This window comes from Chlorocebus sabaeus, chromosome 26, assembly GCF_047675955.1.
Source record: "Chlorocebus sabaeus isolate Y175 chromosome 26, mChlSab1.0.hap1, whole genome shotgun sequence".
Taxonomy (NCBI): Eukaryota; Metazoa; Chordata; class Mammalia; order Primates; family Cercopithecidae; genus Chlorocebus; species Chlorocebus sabaeus.
The window spans coordinates 40,864,219-40,883,888 of NC_132929.1; the positions used below are offsets into that span (position 1 = coordinate 40,864,219).

At 48.1% G+C, this 19,670-nt stretch overlaps 1 protein-coding gene across 4 annotated transcripts in view; it reads right to left on the bottom strand.

Moving 5' to 3' along the window:
* PARP16 (poly(ADP-ribose) polymerase family member 16) overlaps positions 1 to 19,670 on the bottom strand; it is a 54,818-nt gene that overhangs the window by 11,676 nt on the left and 23,472 nt on the right. For 2 of the 4 annotated variants that reach the window (XM_038010073.2, XM_008016247.3), the window contains 3 exons: positions 17,885 to 18,056; positions 15,688 to 15,829; positions 12,897 to 14,341 (listed from right to left, as the gene is read on the bottom strand). In XM_038010073.2, the coding sequence (XP_037866001.1) occupies positions 14,206 to 14,341; positions 15,688 to 15,829; positions 17,885 to 18,056 (450 nt within the window). In that variant the 3' untranslated portion in view covers positions 12,897 to 14,205. Of the gene's footprint in view, positions 1 to 2,737; positions 2,850 to 12,896; positions 14,342 to 15,687; positions 15,830 to 17,884; positions 18,057 to 19,670 lie in introns of those variants that run through there. The other 2 variants (XR_012091513.1, XM_038010072.2) reach the window with 2 other exon arrangements.

Consider the following 19,670-nt stretch of genomic DNA (forward strand, 5'->3'; position numbering starts at 1 on the left):
ATGGGGATGGCCTGGGGGAGTGAGGAGGCTATAGAGCCTGTCCCAAACTGGCAGCTGCTACTCAGTAATTCTGCTGCAGGGCTTTCAAACCCCATGAACCTCACCTCATGGCTGCAAGGCTCAGGAAGAGCCTGTGGAGGAGGCACAGAGAGGGCTTTGTGGCTTCCTCCCCACCCCAGCTCCTACCTCCCCTGACCTGGGCTCTCTGCTCATGGAAAGTCCCCCTCTGGACCTGGCTGCCTAGCCCCAGGAGACAGGCTGTAGGGCACGTTGCCACTATCTGCTCTCTGCAGGGGCAGAACATGAGCCTGTACCTCTAGGGGCCAGTCCTTACAACTGAACCCACCCTATGTGCCCTTCATAGACCAGGGGAAGCCCAGCTGTCTGGCTGAGGGAGAGGCTTTGGATAGAAGCTGGATATGGGACAGTTAAGCCCAGATCTCGCCAGGAACACCCCTGCTGTGGGGTCATGGATGTGGCTAGAGTCCCATGGAGTATGTGTAGGAGGGTGTCAGAGCTGCTTGTATGGAAGCAGCTGTTTGCAATAACTGGGTTGCAGCACCCAGGCCGCCAGCAATCACCGAGCTTCCATCCTGCTCACTGACAAACTGCATGACCAGGAGGCCCCACTCATGGTGACCTCATCCCCTCGCACGCTGCTGAGGGAAATGAGCTCAGGGCAGCCATCAGAGGCAGCCTGTTTACTTACAGGGACCCTGGCCATCAACAGCTATTTGACCAGACATTCCCTGTCCTGGCCAGCATGAAGCAGAAATTTCCTTAAACACATTACTTTGGCCACAACCCATTGCTTGCTCTCTTGCTTTCAATTTTTTTCAAGAGGAAAATTCCTAGTTCTGGCCCCAAACAGAGCAGCCAGATATGGTGGGGGGCCATCACAATGACCCCCAGGGTGCATTTTGCGGTTTAAGCTACTCCCATCTCTAGGGTAATCCCTAGAGCTCAGAGACCATCAAACCAACTCTCTGTGACCCACGTTGGGGACGGTCATTGGGGTGGTCAGCATGACCTCCAGGCAGACCCTCTCGCTGCTTCCCTCAGGGCCTCGGCCACCCTGAGCTCACTTCCAGAGAATTTCCCAACTCAGCAACCCTGGCTGCACCCTAAACCCCTCCCTCAGTCCCTCCAGGTCAGGGATATTTTGAGAGAGCACAAGAGCTGCCAGTTTTAACAGGCTCTAGGGGATTCCCGAGATAGTCACCCCCAGCAACGCTGGTTGAGAGGCACTATCTCCAGACCACCCCCAACTCTCCTTGTACCTGCTGGAACTCAGTCATTCCAGAGGCCTTGAGGGTACAGGGGTCATGGAGGTCTCCTTGGTCTGCCAGGTGTTCTATGATTCTCAGCCACCTGAGCCAGGACCAGAGCGATGCCCTCCCAGAAATATCAATCATGGGAGGCAGATGCCCTCCGCCTGTCTGGATGTGCCCATCCTGGGGCTGGGCAGGCAGGCACAGACATGTCAGGGAGCTTGAAGACTTAACTGACCCAGCTCTGCCCTGTGGCCTGATCTGATTTAGCTCAGCATCCTGCCTCACTGGGTAGGGGCTCGGGGCAGAATCAGGTCGGAAGAGGGTGTTGAACCTGTGTTTCATCGTACTTATCTGTACATAAGACTGAGAAGATGTCAAGGATCCACATCAGAGAATGGGGTGGAGGGAGTGGCTCACACAGATCTCAGCTGGCAACTTCTTAGAAGGTACCGAAGAAAGGGCCAGATTTTCTCCCCCACTGTCCCCACTCCCAACCACCATAGGGCCAGAATTCCCTAAACATGTGGTTTACATGAATTCAATGTGTCAATGTGTCTACTGAATCCAACATTTGTAAGATATGAAAGCTGGAAAGTCTGTAGATAAGAATAGAAGCTATTATTTATTGAACATCTAGTGTGTGCCTGGCATCATGCTCAACGATTTTTTTTTCTCCAAGACAGGGTCTTGCTCCATTGCCCAGGCTGGAGTGCAGTGATGTGATCATGGCTAACTGCAGCCTCGACCTCCTGGGCTCAAGTGATCTTCCAGCCTTAGCCTCCTGAGTAGCCAGGACTACCAGCACAGGCCACCATGCTGGGCTAATTTTTAAAAAATTTGTTGTAGAGACAGGGGTCTGGCTATGTTGCCCAGGCTGGTCTCGAACTCCTGACCTCAAGTAATCCTCCTGACTGGGCCTCCCGAAATGCTGGGATTACAGGCATGAACCACCATGCCTGGCCCATGCTCAACACTTTACACACGTTATTTTATTTAATCCTCACAACAATCCTGATGAGGTTAAAGAACTCCAAAGGACACAAAATACATATGGCAGAGCTGCGATTCAAACTGAGTTCTGTCTGAACTCAGAGCTTCTACAATTAGGCATCTCCCAATTTGACCTCTAAAAAGTAATTAATTAACTCAGGAATCAATCATACTCCTGTAAACCAAACAAGGCCTATACAGTTAATGATGAGGTACTCTAACCCTTTCATTCTACAGATGAGGAAACTGAGGCCAGCTCACAGTGAGTCTAAGCTGAGCATAAGCTAGTGTCTTGGACTCTTAGGTCACTGCCCTCTCACCACCCCAGCCTGTCTACCCAGGCAAGGGAATGGATGGCTGGAAAGCTGTGAGTTCTACGGAAACACACACATGAACAATCACGCAGACACACAGAGACATGTATACACAGGCGATAACACACACAGGCACTTAGACCAGTGGATCGTTCTTACCTCTCTACTTTCCACAGTTCCTTTCCATGAGGCCCTTGTCCTGGGCCCACCCTTTAGATGGCCACACTCTGGCTCTACTCTGGCCACAGACACCTCTTCAAATTCCCAGTGCCTAGTGTGGGGACAGTCATAGAATAAGCACTTTATTTTTTTTTTTTTTTTTTTTTTTTTTTTTTTTTTTTTTTTTTTTTGAGACAGAGTCTCGCTCTGTCGCCCAGGCTGGAGTGCTGTGGCCAGATCTCAGCTCACTGCAAGCTCCGCCTCCTGGGTTCACGCCATTCTCCTGCCTCAGCCTCCCGAGTAGCTGGGACTACAGGCGCCCGCCACCTCGCCCGGCTAGTTTTTTGTATTTTTTAGTAGAGACGGGGTTTCACCGTGTTAGCCAGGATGGTCTCGATCTCCTGACCTCGTGATCCGCCCGTCTCGGCCTCCCAAAGTGCTGGGATTACAGGCTTGAGCCACCGCGCCCGGCCAGAATAAGCACTTTAAAAATATTTGTTGAGTAAATTAGTAAATCATAAATCCAGAATGAGTGAATGAATGCTTCTGCACAAATAGGCATATGTGCTTTTCGAGGCTCACTGACATATTATTTATACCAAAATAATCTCACTTGAGTACCCCCACAAACACACGTAGGCAGGTGGTAAACCAATTCAACTATGCAAGCAGCAGAGGCCCACACTTCCCTCAGAGATACTCACATTCATGGGCTTGCACAGATGTGAATACTTACACACAGGGAAACACACAAGTACATGCTTTCTACCGGGGAACCAGCTGCAACCAGCAATGCAGCCGCCTTCACACACAAACCCAGAAGTCACACAAACCTACACTGATCTGCTCAGCTAGACAAACGCAAAGCTGTAGGCCCGAAACAGAGTGGGAGTGAGACATTTGTCCACAGAGATCCCTGGGCTGCCCCTGGTTCCCACACTGTCTGCCTCCTTCCCCTTCCTGTCTGCGGCCAGAGGGGGTTCCTAGAGGAATTCCTTTTGCAGACTGGCTAAAAAAGCGGCTCTTCCTCCTCCCCCACAGACCCAGGCCAGAGTCCTAGGTCAGGGAAGCAGATGTTATATGTTGGGGGGAACTCCGCCTTCCCAAGGACTCTGCCCTTGGTCCCCAGTTGCTTCCCAAAGCCTGGCTGAGGCCAGGCTGGTTGCTGGACGCTGGACTCTGGACGGTGGCAGAGCACACTCAGGTTGCACTGCCCCAGCTCTACTGCCGAATAGATGATTTAGGAGCATCTAGTGAACAGCGCTTTTCCAGAAGCCTTGCTTCCTCAGGAAACAGCTCGGCCACCAGCCTGATCTTCAAAACAGGCCTAGGATGAAAACACTACCGCTTCTCTGCAAAAACATGGGCAGCTCCTCTTGCTCAAAGCCCCTAGTGTCATCCTAACCACAGCATCTCAAGGCTGTAGGAATTAAAGGCTGAGGTTCTAGTCCTGCTTCTGTCTCAACTCTGTGGACTGTATCCACTTTTGTAAAATGAGCCATTTCAGTGTGATGACTTCAGATCTAGCTGGAATGGTGTAGGAATCTAATTCCCCAGGCAACCCCTGGGCAGGGGTTAAGGGGCTCCCACCTCAGGGACAGTGGCCCAGTGGGGGCATCCTCTTAAGTGACAGTCATATTACAAACACAGGACTTGTGCCTGGAGTGGCTTGAGGCTGAGGTGCCCAGTACTGGGGCAAAATGGGGACTCAGGAGAAATGTCCCGTTCAAACTGGAGATAGACACCTACCTTCCTTCTCCCTCGTACCCACTCACCAGATACTCAAAGATACTCATATACATGGGCTGACACAGATGTGAATACTTACATACAGGGAAACACACAAGTACATGCTTTCTACCGAGGAACCAGCTGCAACTAGCAATGCGGCCGCCTTCACACACAAACCCAGAAGTCACACAAACCTACACTGATCTGCTCAGCTAGACAAAGGCAAAGCTGTAGGCCCGAAACAGACTGGGAGTGAGACATTTGTCCACAGAGATCCCTGGGCTGGCCCTGGCTCCCACACTGTCTGCCTCCTTCCCCCTCCTGTCTCCAGGCCTTTGCTGGAGGTGGACGAAGGGCTGCAGCCCCACCCAGCCAGGCAGGCCCGGAGACAGGAATGCTGCTTAGCCCAGCTGGCCAGACAGGGGTGACTGTTTATTCCCTGATGTGAGGAACATCTCAGGCAATCAGGGGGATTTGGCTGCCAGCAGCCCCTGGATGCAAGGTCTCAAAAATTTCAACTTAATCAGAGCAGGCTGATGGCTTGAGCAGGCAGTGGGGGTGGAAGGGAGGGGCCATCCCCTTCCTGCCCCACATTCAGTGCCATGTGTGCCTCTGGGCTCACCTCCTGGGTCTGCAATGATGGGGCTGGGAAGGTTACAGGAGATGAGCGCAGAGCTCTGATTGAGTGGGTGTCAGGGGACTTCCCATGGTATCCACTTCTGACATTGCAGGTGCCTTTTGCTCACAAAACGGAGCAGAGCTCACAACCCCAGGCTGGAAAGAGAACTCATTTTCTATTCACTAGGCCTGGTGTCAGCACTCTTGTCTTCCTATGCCACCAGCCTAGGTCTTTGCTCAGACAGCCCCTCTAGCTGCAGTCTTGCACCTGCTTGCCCTTTTTTTTTTTTTTTTTTTTGAGACAGAGTCTCTCTCTGTTACCCAGGCTGGAGTGCAATGGCGCGATCTCAACTCGCTGAGGTTGAACCCCCGCCTCCCAGGTTCAAGCGATTCTCCTGTCTCAGCCTGTCCAGTAGCTGGGATTATAGGTGCACACCATGTCCAGCTGATTTTTGTGTTTTTTTTTTTTTTTTTTGCGACAGAGTCTCGCTCTATCGCCCAGGCTGGAGTGCAGTGGCACGATGTTGGCTCACTGTAAACTCCGCCTCCCGGGTTCACACCATTCTCCTGGCTCAATTTTTTGTATTTTTAGTAGAGACAGAGTTTCACCGTGTTAGCCAGGATGGTCTCGATCTCCTGACCTTGTGATCCGCCCACCTCGGCCTCCCAAAGTGCTGGGATTACAGGCGTGAGCCACTGTGCCCGGCCGATTTTTGTGTTTTTAGTACAGATGGGGTTTCACCATGTTGGCCGGGCTGGTCTCGAACTCCTGACCTCAAGTGATCCGCCCACCTCAGCCTCCCAAAGTGCTAGGATTACAGGCGTGACCTACTGCACCTGGCCATGCCTGTCTTTCTTATTCCTGCTCTAGAGTCAGCCCTGGTTCTGCCTCTTTTCACCTTGCACGAGTCACCTCCAAACCTGTTTCTTCTGTAAAATAAACAGAATAGTATCTGCCTTGCAGGGATATTGTGAAGATTAAATAATTCTTTTAATATGCACATCATGCAGGAGGCACTTGATACACGGTAGTGTCCTTTTCCCTCCTCCCTTCTCCTACTGTTGCAGACTGCATCTCTGGTATTCCTGAGGGTCAGGTCACTCCAATGTAGTTTATAGCCACAGGCCTGGTCAGACCAACCCATTGCTGCTTCCGGACTTTGATGTGCCCTGGGGTTTCCGAGGCCAGAAGCCAGTCCAAGCTGACCGAAGGAGGCACCTTGAGACTGAGGCTGCAGAAGGCCCCAAAACACAGTGGCTTTTGTGTGTGTGTTTTTCCCATCTCTTATTTATTTATTTAGAGATGGAGTCTCACTCTGCTGCCCAGGCTGGAGTACAGTGGTGCGATCTTGGCTCACTCAACCTCCGCCTCACTGCAACCTCTGCCTCCCAGGTTCAAGCGATTCTCGTGCCTCAGCCTCCTGAGTAGCTGGGATTACAGACGTGCACCACCATGCCTGGCTAATTTTTGTATTTTTAGTAGAGACGGGGTTTCACCATGTTGCCCAGGCTGGTCTCAAACTCCTGACCTCAAGTGATCCACAGGCTTCGGCCTCCCCAAGTGCTGGGATTACAGGCGTGAGTCACCATGCCCCCGCCTCCCATCTTTTATTTTGCACAGGTTTGAGTGCGTTGTGGGAATAGTCCAGGGGTCAGGACAGTCAAACTTCATCAATCCAGACTCACAAGTTTGGAATTCATACCTTTCTATAGTTAACAAAGGATTTACATTAGAAATAATGATGCTCCAGGATGGCAAAGGGTGTCAGTTAAGATCTACCCACGTTTATTCCCTCTAAGACCCAACTTACTCTGTTAAATAAAAAGGAATGTATTGGTCACCTAAGTGAAAATTCTGGCTTTAAGCACAACTAGATTCAGAACTCAACATCATCAGGGCAGCAGCTCTGCTTTCCACTGTGTTGGCATCAGTCTGAGACTTTGCATGGCAGCAAGATGGCAGCCTCTCACATTCAGGACCACTAGAGATGCAAGTCTCTTTTCCAGGAGCCCCAGCAAAACTTATGGTTCATTTTGATGAGATACTATTATCTCATTAAAATATATGAGATACTATTATTATATCAAAATGAGATACTATTATCTCAAAACTCATGGCTCATTTTGATGAGATACTAGTTGGGTCACAGGCCTAGGTCTGAAGCAATCACTGAGGCTGGGAGAAGGTAACTCACTAATTGGCTTGGGCCTGAGTCAATGCTCTACTTGTAGAGTGTGTGGGTGGCAGTCAGTCAGCTTTCCAAGACCAATGAGAGTGGGAAAGGGAGTTGGTTCCCCAGAGAGGAAATTGAGGTATGGTACCAGGAGGGTGAATGAACCCTGGGTGACAAGAACAACAGATGGCCTTATCCAAAGGAAATCGATGGCCAAAGAACTAATAGGACAAATATTTTTCTAGCCCTTTAAAAATATAATTGATGTGCTAGTTTTAAATCCCTACAGACCTCTGATAGGCAATATATTATGGGCTCATTTGGGATAGCCTGTACTTGCTCAAGAATAAAACTGCGGCCGGGCGCGGTGGCTCAAGCCTGTAATCCCAGCACTTTCGGAGGCCGAGACGGACGGATCACGAGGTCAGATCAAGACCATCCTGGCTAACACGGTGAAACCCCGTCTCTACTAAAAAAATACAAAAAAACTAGCCGGGCGAGGTGGCAGGCGCCTGTAGTCCCAGCTACTCGGGAGGCTGAGGCAGGAGAATGGCGTGAACCCGGGAGGCGGAGCTTGCAGTGAGCCGAGATCCCGCCACTGCACTCCAGCCTGGGCGACAGAGCAAGACTCCGTCTCAAAAAAAAAATAAAATAAAATAAACAATAAATTGAGACTGGCCTTCCTGACCCACCAGTGGGCAGTTTGACTAAACTAACCAATGTCACCAGCGATGGCTGGAAAGCCTGGCAGCACCACATGCTGTTTTCACTGGGGTCCTCCTTTGGCCAAACGGGGTTAGAGCAAAGTTTGATTCCAGTGGCCCCACCCCTTGACATGGTCAAAGCTCCTGCCCTTGAATCCCTAGTGATTTCTCTTTCACCACCCTCCCCTAACTCATTACTAAAACCTGCTCTTAGGGAGGCTTTGTTATCAGTCATTTGCACATAGGTATGAATAAGTTTCAAGTTTAGACTCTCTCAGGATCATCTGCACTTTAAATAAAACGCAAGGCAGCTGGGCGCGATGGCTCACACCTGTAATCCTAGCACTTTGGGAGATCAAGGTGGGCGGATCACCTGAGGTCAGGAGTTTGAGACCAGCCTGGCCAACATGGTGAAACCCTGTCTCTACTACTAATACAAAAATATTAGCTGGACATGGTGGTGCGTGCCTGTAATCCCAGCTACTCGGGAGGCTGAGGCAGGAGAATCACTTGAACCTGGGAGGTGGATGTAGTAGCGGTGAGCCGAGATTGCACCACAGAACCTCAGCCTGGGAGACAAGAGCGAAACTCTGTCTCAAAAAAAAAAAAAAAAAAACCAACAACAATGCAAGGCACTGTCCTTTCTACCCCACTAACCTCAAAAGGTATTTCTGGGGAAACAGCAAATGGGACTCCCTGAATTCAAGCAACAAATGTCCACAACCTTCTTTGAAACCCCCACTCATCCACAATGTCTTGTCAATGCATTTTTTTTTCCTCAAGTCTAATTTCATTCTCTTTTTGCTGACATTCAACTATTACCCTCTACTGTGATAGGGAAGTTTCTTGTATCCTTGTACCCCTTTATTCACTCAACAAACTCTTCTCCAGCACCCACCATATCTTAAATACTTGGGTATACAAAGACTGCCTAGTCAATGTCCTCAAGGAGCTTGCAGTTGAATTTTAATGCAGGGAACCAAATTTTTTATTTGTCTATTTGTTTGTTTGTTTATTTATTTATTGAGATGGAGTCTCTCTCTGTCACCAGGCTGGAGTGCAGTGGCACAATCTAGGCTCACTGCAACCTCTGCCTCCCGGATTCAAGTGATTCTCCTGCCTCAGCCTCCTGAGTAGCTGGGACTACAGGCGCACACCACCACACCCAGCTAATTTTTGTATTTTTAGTAGATAGGGGGTTTCACCATGTTGGCCAGGATGGTCTCGATCTCCTGACCTCAGGTGATCCACCCGCCTCGGCCTTCCAAAGTGCTGGGATTACAGGCGTGAGCCACCGTGCCCGGCCTAATTTCCAGATTTTTAACACAAGCAAAGTCTAGCCCAGTGGCTGATATAAAGTAAGTATTCAATAAATGTTGCTTCCCCTTTTCAGGGCTGCAGTATGTGGGCACTACAGCAGAACACTGGAAATTTTCAAAAAACCCTTTCCAGGTGGACAACGGCACCAGCCAGAGTGGGTGGAGATGGTGGTTTCTATCTTTACTTGGGAATGTCATGATTTGTTTTGGATGCTCCAAATGTCAGGTTGGAGATGCATTCAAAGGACAGGGGCTTATTCTAACCAGATCAGGGCTAGAGGCAGCCCAGGACACTGTCTCCATGGTGCACAGCTCCAGACAGTTTGGAAACACACAGAAACCCATCCAGAGGCAGGAGATTGACAAAGGCAAAAATAAACAAAGGCCAAGAGATGGAAAACTCATGAGGTGGGGCACAGTGGAGAGGAGGGTAGTGGGGAGAAAAAGTGGGGGCCGTGGAGGGGGCTTAGAGGGGTGTGGTCCTATTTTTGTGTGAGCTAAATCCAGCCCCAGGGCCTAAGAATCACCATGGCAATGGGATGAATGCTGCTGACTCCATGCCAACACAAACCTCCTGGGCTTAGCAGGAATGGGCTCAGATGCGATGGGGCCACGTTCTCAAGAAAAATATCTGAATCGGGCTGTTTAAATCACAAACTCTCCACCTCTCTCCTGGTTTTGTAGGCAATCAGTGTTTAATGAAATGAACAGAAATGACATGGAACCACTTCCCCTACTCTCTCTCTCTTACACACGTGCACTTATTCCCATAGAGCAAAACTCTTTCCCTTTCTGGTAGAAACTGACAGCTCATGGGATGCTGCACATTTTCAGAAGCGAGGACCTCACCTGTGAGAGGTTCCCCCTTACAATGGCATTAGTGACAGAGGACAGATGGGGTTGCTTTTCACAAGACCTAAGGCAGCTGGGGGCCCCTATGAGGTGGCTCCAACTAAACCACTTTTACCTTTCCCAGAGCGGCTTGGCCTATGGGATCTCCCTGAGATTTAGGGTTGGTGCTAAATAGAATGTTCAGTCTTGTGTAGGGCTTGTCTCCTTCCTGCTTCTCCATTCCCAGGTACCAGAGGTCTCACACTATCCCCTAGTACACTAGTCCAGCGCTAACTCATCCATTAGACATAGGAGGCACAGTGCCTAAGGCCCACATTGCAAAAATGTTTTGACTTCTTTTAAAATTAGAAGAAAAAAACTTTTAAGTGGAAGAAAATGGTTTAGTACATATTAATATATTCATCTTTATATCAATGCAGAAAAATATAATTTTAAAGAGTTTTTTATGGAGGAAAGGGGGCCCAGAAAGGCAAAAGTGCCCAGGGCCCATGGAAATCATAATGTGGCCCTGCCCTAGTCTTCCCTCCTGCCCACTCAAACCCTCTAGACTCCAGAGTTTTCCTTCCCCCATATCAAAACGTACCTGCTACCTCGTGTCCCTCCACTAACCCTGGAGCTCCTGGAGGGCAAGACAATTATGTAACCTCTGTGCCCACAGTCATATCAGGTATTGCGTTACCATTTCTTCTTTTTGCGGGGAGGAGGGTTGGAGGTGGGATATATGGGGTGGAGCAGAAAACTCAGAAAAAAAAAGACAAGGCTAGGTTTGAAACAAATATTGCCAGAATGAGAGGCCCACTCCTCAGCCCTGCTCTCTAGAAGTAAGCCAATGTGACAGCAGAGTCAAGCCAAAGCAGGGGTTCTTCACTTGAGACATATGGCCAGGTCTCGGGGAGCAGAGAATTCCTGGAAACTGCAAAAACTTCCCATCTATGCAGTCTGACTTTGTCCACATCCCCTATACTGAACTCCACTGAAACTGTTCCTGCTGAGTTTGCCAGTATCTCCAATCCAGTAAATCCAACAGACACTTCTCAGGTATAACCCTGGTTTCTCAGCACCTTTTGACACTACTCATCTAGCCCTCCTCTTTGGCTTCCATGACACTTTGCTATCTCAGTCTCCTCCTATTTCTCTAGTCACTACTACTGTCTCCTTTGCAGGCTCTCTGCTCTGTTGGGCCCTTAAAAATAAGTAATAATAATAGCAGCAACTGATACTTATCAGTGATTTACTCTGCACTGGGCACTACAAAAGCATCAATCCTTTTAATCCTCAAAGTAATCCTAGATCTGTTCTCCAACCACCAGCTACAGTGATTCTTCTAAAAACCGTATCTCATCATTTCCTTGCTTAGAACCTTCTAATGGCTTTCCTCTGCCCACAGTTTTTAAAGTCTTTCAAGATCTGGTCCCTGCCTACATCTTCAGCCTGATTTCTCATCACTGCCTCTTCCTTTACAACCCACCTGCTTTTAGCTTCTCCAAGAATTTCAGGTCTTTGCATGTGCTGTTCCTACTGCCTGAAACATTTTTCCTCCACTGTTTAGCCTAGAACCAATTCCTCTGGGGGAAGGAGACTGGTTATGTGATTGACACTGAAATCAGTCTGCCAGGTTCAACTCCCAGCTCTGCCACATCCTAGCAATAAAACCTTGGGCAAGCTATTAAATTCTCTGGGACTGGCTGGACATGGTAGCTCACACCTGTAATTGGGAGGCTGAGGAGGGTGGATCACTTGAGGTCAGAAGTTCGAGACCAGCCTGGTCAACAAGGCAAAACCATGTCTCTACTAAAAATATAAAAATGGCCAGGCATGGTGGCTCACACCTGTAATCCCAGTACTTTGGGAGGCCAAGGTGAGCAGATCACTTGAGGCCAGGAGGTCATGACCAGCCTGGCCAACATGGTAAAACCCTATCTCTACTAAAAACACAAAAATTAGCTGGGTGCAGTGGCATGTGCCTATAATCCCAGCTACTCAGGAGGCTAAGGCAGGAGATCACTTGAACCCAGGAGGCAGAGGTTGTAGTGAGCTGGAGGTTGCAGTGAGCTGAGATTGCACCACTGCACTCTAGCCTGGGCGACAGAGTGAGATTCCATCTCAAAAAAAAAAAAAGAAAGAAAGAAAGAAAATAAAAATACAAAAATTAGCCAGGCATGGTGGCGTGTGCCTGTAATCCCAGCTACAGGGAGGCTAAACTGCTTGAACCCGGGAGGCAGAGGTTGCAGTGAGCCAAGATTGCACCACTGCACTTCAGCCTGGGTGACAGAGCGAGACTCCGTCTCAAAAAAAAAAAAAAAAAAAAAAAAAAGTGGATAAGGCCTATTGTGAAAATTAATCAGTATAGTAAGGTGCCTTGCAATGTTACATGTGTCACCTGAGTATTTTCTGACCCTAGCCCATGTTAGGACTTCTTGCCAAGTATTTCCCTCAACTTTATAATACCATAAACTCCCAACTTCACTCTTGAAATGTTTGTCCATCTGCCCACCTTGCCAGGCTGGCAGCTCTGTGAAAGCAGGGGCTTTCTGACTTTGATCCTGCTTATATTCCTAGTGCCTAGCATACAGTAGGTACTCACGTTTGTTAAGTCGTTAACTAGAAATCCAACACCTCCTAGATATCATATCCTGGTGATATATGCTCTCCAGCAAAAAGCTAGTTTGAACAAGGAAGGATGGAAGATAAGGTTTTTAATGACAAGGCATACAGGGCAGACTCATGCTGAGGCTGAAAGCATTCACAAAGGCAACTTAAATCATTAAGAAAATATCTTTATTTATTTTGAAATGTTCCAATAATCAATGTAAAAACTGTGGTAGTGGCTCTTTTACAACTTTACAAATTATAGAAAAATTATTTTTTACCTTCTTTGCAGAAATCTCACTCCCAAATTGTACAGGGCTCTATTATGGCTAAAACCCAGCAGGAAGAAGGGAGCAGAGAATACAGCAAGCAGGGCTCTGGCTCTCTGGGTGGCCAGAAGGCTTTTCCTACACATTAAAGCCCAGGTTGAGTCCCAAAGACCTGTGACCCCCTCCGAAGGAGGCTCCATTCACATGGTTCTGTGGCACACTGAGGCAGGCCTCTATCTTGAAGGCCAGTAGGCCACAGAAGGCCTGAAAGCATGGCACTCGTGGTTGCAGGCCACAGTCAAGGCAGCTTTGTGAGAGTGAGAACAGGAGGCAAGCCTATAGTTCAAATCCCTTTCTCTAAAACACAGCCAGGAAAGAGGCTGTGGACACTGGCCAAACAGTGCACTAGGTTTAGAAATTTCCCCTTTTACTCAGCTCACAAAGACTAATTTGTCAAACAGCTATTAAAAAAAAAAAATCAGAAAACAAACATTTGGTTCCATTTCAGCTGTAATCAGCAGTTGGTAATTTTTAGAAAAAGATGACTTGAGTTGCTCATTCAGTCTGTATTTTTTGTCAGGCCCCTAACTCCTTTCTTTCCCATCCATAGTTTTTTGGGGAGGCGGGGAGGTACAGCTCTAGGAGAAGGTTGTTTGTTGATTTGAGAAAACTGTTAAAATGTTTTGCACTCACATACAAAGGCTGATGGAATTCAAAAATGATCCCACTGATTTTTATGAGAAACATGACTGTTCCTCTTGGGTGTCTCAAGTCAAAACAAGGCAACCGCCTAGTGATTTATAGTTCCCACATTTTCCGCCTTCCAGAAGGCATTAGAGAAAGGGCCAACCTCCGCCAGCAGAGATTGTAAACACACCACTGACAGCTTGGACACTTTGTTTTTAAATGCAGCAGGGCTTTTTCCTTTGGCCCTGGCTGAAAAGCCAACTCCCTAAGACAGTTTAAGAAGGAGCAGATGGAAGCGCTCCCCTAAAACCTAAGAGTGAGGGACTAGTAGTCCCCGTTGACTGGAGTGTGGCTAGGAACATCATCAAAGGCAATCGATACATTTAGGACATACGAAAATTCTCCTGTGGTTCCCCAACTGTTGGCCCCTAGGCTCAACCCAGCTGGACATGAGGCATAGGAGGTACAAAACAAGTTACCATAAGGCACATAGTTGAGGTAGCCCCCACACCAGGCCCAGAAAGATTATCTTTTTGCACGATTCCAAAAGTGTTGGAAAGCAGAGGAGTTGATGACACTCACTATGAGCAGCAGCAGCAGATACAGGGATATCATGACGGTAAACCAATGGCTAGAAAACCAGGAGAGCTGGCTCGAAGCCCTGTTTAAGAGGGAAAAAAGAGTGGTGTTGGCAAAAAGAGAAAAACATTTTTTTTTTTTAAGTGTGTACAACAAGTCTGGCTCAAAGAAGACAAAATGATGAATTTCATCCTCTGCCTGAGCCATGAAATGAAGCTTCGTGCTTCCTTGCTCAAGAAACCTGGGGCTGTTTGCCCGGGCACTGACACGCCTTTCAACAGGATATTTTCTAAATGCGCAAAGACAGCTATGCAATGAGCTCATCCTGATCTTCCCGTTTGCAGCTCCTTTTTTACCATTTACAACCCATCTTGATATCTATAACAATGACCTAGCTCAGGGTGTCTGCCCAGATGATGGCAGGTGGCAGGTTATTTAGCTAAAGTCTTTTCACTTTTAGACACATGCAGATATAAATCCAAGCTGGGGAAATCCTCTTTGGCCCACTAGGAGATGATCTAAACCACCCAAGTGTGCACTAAAGAGAGGCTCCAGGGAGAAGTGGGAAAGGAATGGAATTTTCAAGGATAAAAAGTCAGATGATTTTAAACCAAAGCATGATGTCATCCGGACCCAGGCAACTTATGTCGATTTCCCAAATTTGGGCAGGGGTCTAGAGGAGACTTTACTGGTTTATGAAGTCTGGAAGTATGGAAACCACTGGTGTGTACAAGCAGGAGTGGGGATTATTTAAAGTGACCCCTTCTCCTGTCATATCTACTCACCTGCTGCTAGCCCCTGCAAGAAGCACCAGCATGGATTCCAACAATGCAACAAAATCTCAAGAGTGGCCCCAAACCCTGGTGAGCCCCACACATACTCCCACACTGCAGAGATGGAACTAGGCATCCGCCAAAGCTGATAAGGTCTGAAGGCCCACATCTGCTATTGAGTTCAATGCTCTCATTTTAGAGATAAAGATGAAGCATCTCAGGTCCAGAGAGGGGCAGTCGGTGGTTCAGCAGCCACTGTGGGAAGCTACTGAGCCAGCCTGTGCACAATCCCACCCAGTGTCCAGTTACTGCCCTGCCTCTCAGCTTAACCTCATCGGTGGGTCTCAGACTGCAATCATGGGCCTAGTGGCTAAGGGGCCACACTGTTTAGGGCAGCTAATTTGGACTCAGTCAGTCCCTCATGCTATTTGTGTTTACCAGTCTTTCTCTCTTCTCACTGGAATATAGTCCTCTTAGGGTCGAGACCACATCTTCTTCAGCTCTTATCTCTCACCCCTCACTGTGTCCAGCACGGTGCTTTACAAACTTGACCCCTAGCAGAAGTCTAAGGCTGGGGGAAGGGAGGTTGATACCTACAAAAACTAAGAAAGTCAGCACTCTGAATACAGCCATTAGTTGTTCTCCTGGACCTTACCTCTTGGGTGGCTTCTGTGAATACACCAGGAGATACTTCACTCGCAGGAGCTGGTTATTGGTGACCACAAAGTACTTGGGAGGGATGTCTCCCCCTTCACTATGTTTGATTCTTGCTCGTCTGCGATCTATCTCCTTGGAATCTGAATAAGGAGAGTAAAACACACCTTCACTAGGGGGAAATGGAACTAAGGAAGCACATTATGAATAGAAGTAAGTCAAGCCTCCTGGTGCTGAGGGGGAAGAAGGCCTGGCAGGCTGAGGAACAGATCTGTGTGTGCATAAAGCAGCACTGAAAAAACTAGAGAATCTGGCAGGCAGGCAAATAGGAGGCGGAAAAAAGGAGTAGGAAAATATAAGAGAAAGAAGGAAGAAAAAACAAAACTCAACTGAGCGGGGAGAGCAGAAGGAAGAAGCAAATTGATGGCCATAGCAAAGAAATACACTGGGACTGGGAGCTAGGAACAGGACTTGATCTGAACACGCTTCTTAACAGGCATTTTATACATACATACATATATATATATATATATGTATCTTTTTTTTTTCTTTTTGAGATGGAGTCTCGCTTTTGTTGTCCAGGCTGGAGTGCAACATCGCAGTCTCGGCTTACTACAACCTCCACCTCCCAGGTTCAAGCAATTCTTGTGCCTCAGCCTCCCAAGTAGCTGGGATTACAGGCACCTGCCACCACTCCCGGCTAATTTTTGTATTTTCAGTAGAAACGGGGTTTCACCATGTTGGCCAGGCTGGTCTCAAACTCCTGACATCTCAGGTGATTGGCCTGCCTCAGCCTCCCAAAGTGCTGGGATTACAGGCGTGAGCCACTGCACCCGGCCTTAACAGGCATTTTAAATGAACCATTCTGGATTTGAGGTTCTTAGAACATTTATCTTCCACTCTTCGTACCAAGACTTGTTTTAAAACAAACAAATAACCCTTTTGTTTTAATAACACAAAAAAGCTCTACAAAAAACAAAGAAGACCAAAGCTGCGTGACAGCAGAGGTTGGAAGATTTTGTTGTTTAATGTCACGGTTTGCAAACTTCCTAAGAATTATAAATGCAAATATCCATGCCGTCTGGTTTGGAGGGTGGTGTCAGACCTGGGCCTGCATCTCAGAATTCCAGTTGTTTTACATTAGAGGCCAGAACAGTTTTCTGAATTCTCTTGGAACCAACAAGCCAGATCTTTCTCTTTTTTTTTTTTGAAGTCTTGCTCTGTTGCCCAGGCTAGAGTGCAGTGGCACGATCTTGGCTCACTGCAACCTCTGCCTCCTGGGATCAAGTGAGTCTCATGCCTCAGTCTCCCAAGTAGCTGGGACCACAGGCACATGCCACTACACCCGGCTCATGTTTTTATTTTAGTAGAGAGGGTGTTTCACCACGTTGGCCAGGTTGGTCACGAACTTCTGACCTCAGGTGATTCGCCCGACTTGGCCTCTCAAAGTGCTGGGATTACAGGCGTGAGCCACCGTGCCCGGCCCCAACAAGCCAGCTCCGGAGACTGGAATGACAGTTCTGTAACTCTTCTGCCTTTGAGGAGAGCCATACAGTGGGGGGGGAGACAAGGCGAACAGTCTCAGGGACACAGTAGGGGAGCGGGAGGAGGTAGCTGGCTAGTCATCACTCTGGAGAGCCCAGGACTCCCCAGCGCCTTGGCTGCCCTTCACATCCTGGAGGGCTCTGGCACGCGCCAGTGTAGATCAGAGGGTCTGGACCCAGCGTCCTTTGCTTCATTTAGCAAAATATTTATTGAATATCAAGTACGTACCAAGGCTTTCTGCTGATACCAGGTGTCCAAAAATGAATGAGACCTCATTCCTACCTTCAAGGGGCCCATGCTCTGGCCTCATCATTCACTTTTTTAAAAACATAAAATCTCTCCTCCTCCCGCAAAGCTTTCCCTGGCTGTTTGGACCCACCATGATTACTACTTCCTCTGAGCTATCTCTGTGGACCTCATCAGCCTCCTTACGTGGTACCCCCTACCTACCCCCTTGTAGCAAATGGTCTCCATTGTGTGTTCAATCTCTAAGAAAACTGCTCACTCCCTGGGCAGGACCCTGTCTGGCACTGCCCTGGATCCAGTCCAACCCTTGGGCATGCAACGGGTGCTCTACCCAACAGCTGGGCCAGCAAGAGCCTGCACACCCAACAAAAGCCTGTAACCCAGGTCTGGGCCAAGTGCTCACTCACCCTTCTTCTTGGTTTGGCACTTGACGTCCGGATGGTCAATGACCTCACACACGGCCACACAGCTAAGGATGGGGCCAAGGAGGCTGTGCTGCCACCCGTGGCCGTGGGGGCTGTATATGAGGGCCAGGCTCAAGTCACTGGTGAGGTAGGTCCCCTCTCCGAACAAGGATGTCTGCAATAGCAAGGCCAATGGAAAAGAAACACAGATGGGTGAATGTACAGCGGCACGGCAAGACGACACAGGTCTTCAAGAGTTGTAAACACAGAATTTATAACCCCCCCTTTGTCCCCCAACAAGACACAGGATCAAATAATCCTGTGATATCATCTTAGGGTTATTACTAAACACATTCCTGCCTGACAACAGTTTAACTGATTGTGGATTTGGCCATCTGGCCTGGCAAACTAGCAGTTCCTTGTGGTCAAGGCTGAGTGAGAAAAGCATAGGTATAAGCATCCAAACCGACCTCAGTTTGAATCCTCCAGCAAGTGGCAAGTTATATAAACTCTTTGTGTCTCAGTTTCTAGATCTACAAAATAATGTTACTAGTAACTCCTTTACAAGGTTGCCAGTGAGGATTAAATGAGGCAATATACATAAAAGAGTGGGATACCTGGCACATGTAAATAAATGAGGGGCCAGTACTCCATTGCAGGCTTTTATGTTCTAGTATATAAAGTAATTCCTGTTACATGAATGCAGTAAGCATGGTTACTCTAATGGGCTTGAAATGCAAAGTCACACCCTTAGGTACAGGGAAGGGGTCCCACCTGAGAAGGGAGGTAATGTGAGTCATTACTTGGAAAATAAATGAGTCTCTCACAAATAAAGAAAAACAAAAATTAAAAATAAATAAATTAGAAATTAGTCTCAGGCTGGGCACGGTGGCTCAAGCCTGTAATCCCAGCACTTTGGGAGGCCGAGACAGGTGGATCACGAGGTCAGGAGATCGAGACCATCCTGGCTAACATGGTGAAACCCCGTCTCTGCTAAAACAATACAAAAAACTAGCCGGGCGAGGTGGCGGGTGCCTATAGTCCCAGCTACTCGGGAGGCTGAGGCAGGAGAATGGCATAAACCTGGGAGGCGGAGCTTGCAGTGAGCTGAGATCCGGCCACAGCACTCCAGCCTAGGCAGCAGAGCAAGGCTCCGTCTCAAAAAAAAAAAAAGAAAGAAATTAGTCTCTTAGACCAGAAACTATAACCAAATGAGGGAGACCTACATGCAGGGCAAGGTATGTCTTATTCTTTGTATTAGTATTGACCAAGAAAACATCTAAAAATCTAGGCAGCATCTCCCTAGTGGTGCCCTCCATGAGGAAGCATGCCAGGTGAAGGACCTGTAAGTTAAGGCTACAGCAGGCATAGTGAACACATCTTTGCCCATAGTAGATGACCAGTAATCAACCACAATCTCCAACACAGTAATATCAAGCATGGCACTTATTCCTAATGATCCAGAATCCTCAACTGAACATTCCAGGTAGCTGCTACCAATGAATGGACACTGACACTCAAGTTGAAGTTCAATTGCTATCCCTGGGCCACACGATCAGTATCTCAAGATGATAAGCGGACTTGAATAACTCACAGAAGAATATCTTATGCTCTGGAATTGAGAAATGTTCTTTTCAGTGGCACCAGGCTTCCAAAATCCTAAATCTGTTAAATGAAGCTTAGGAGAAATGAAACAAACCTTTGCTTGGCCTTTGGGAAGCTCTTTGCCAAGTTAGACAGGGTATCCATCTCTCAAAAGCTGACACAGACCTTCTCCAATGACACTGGA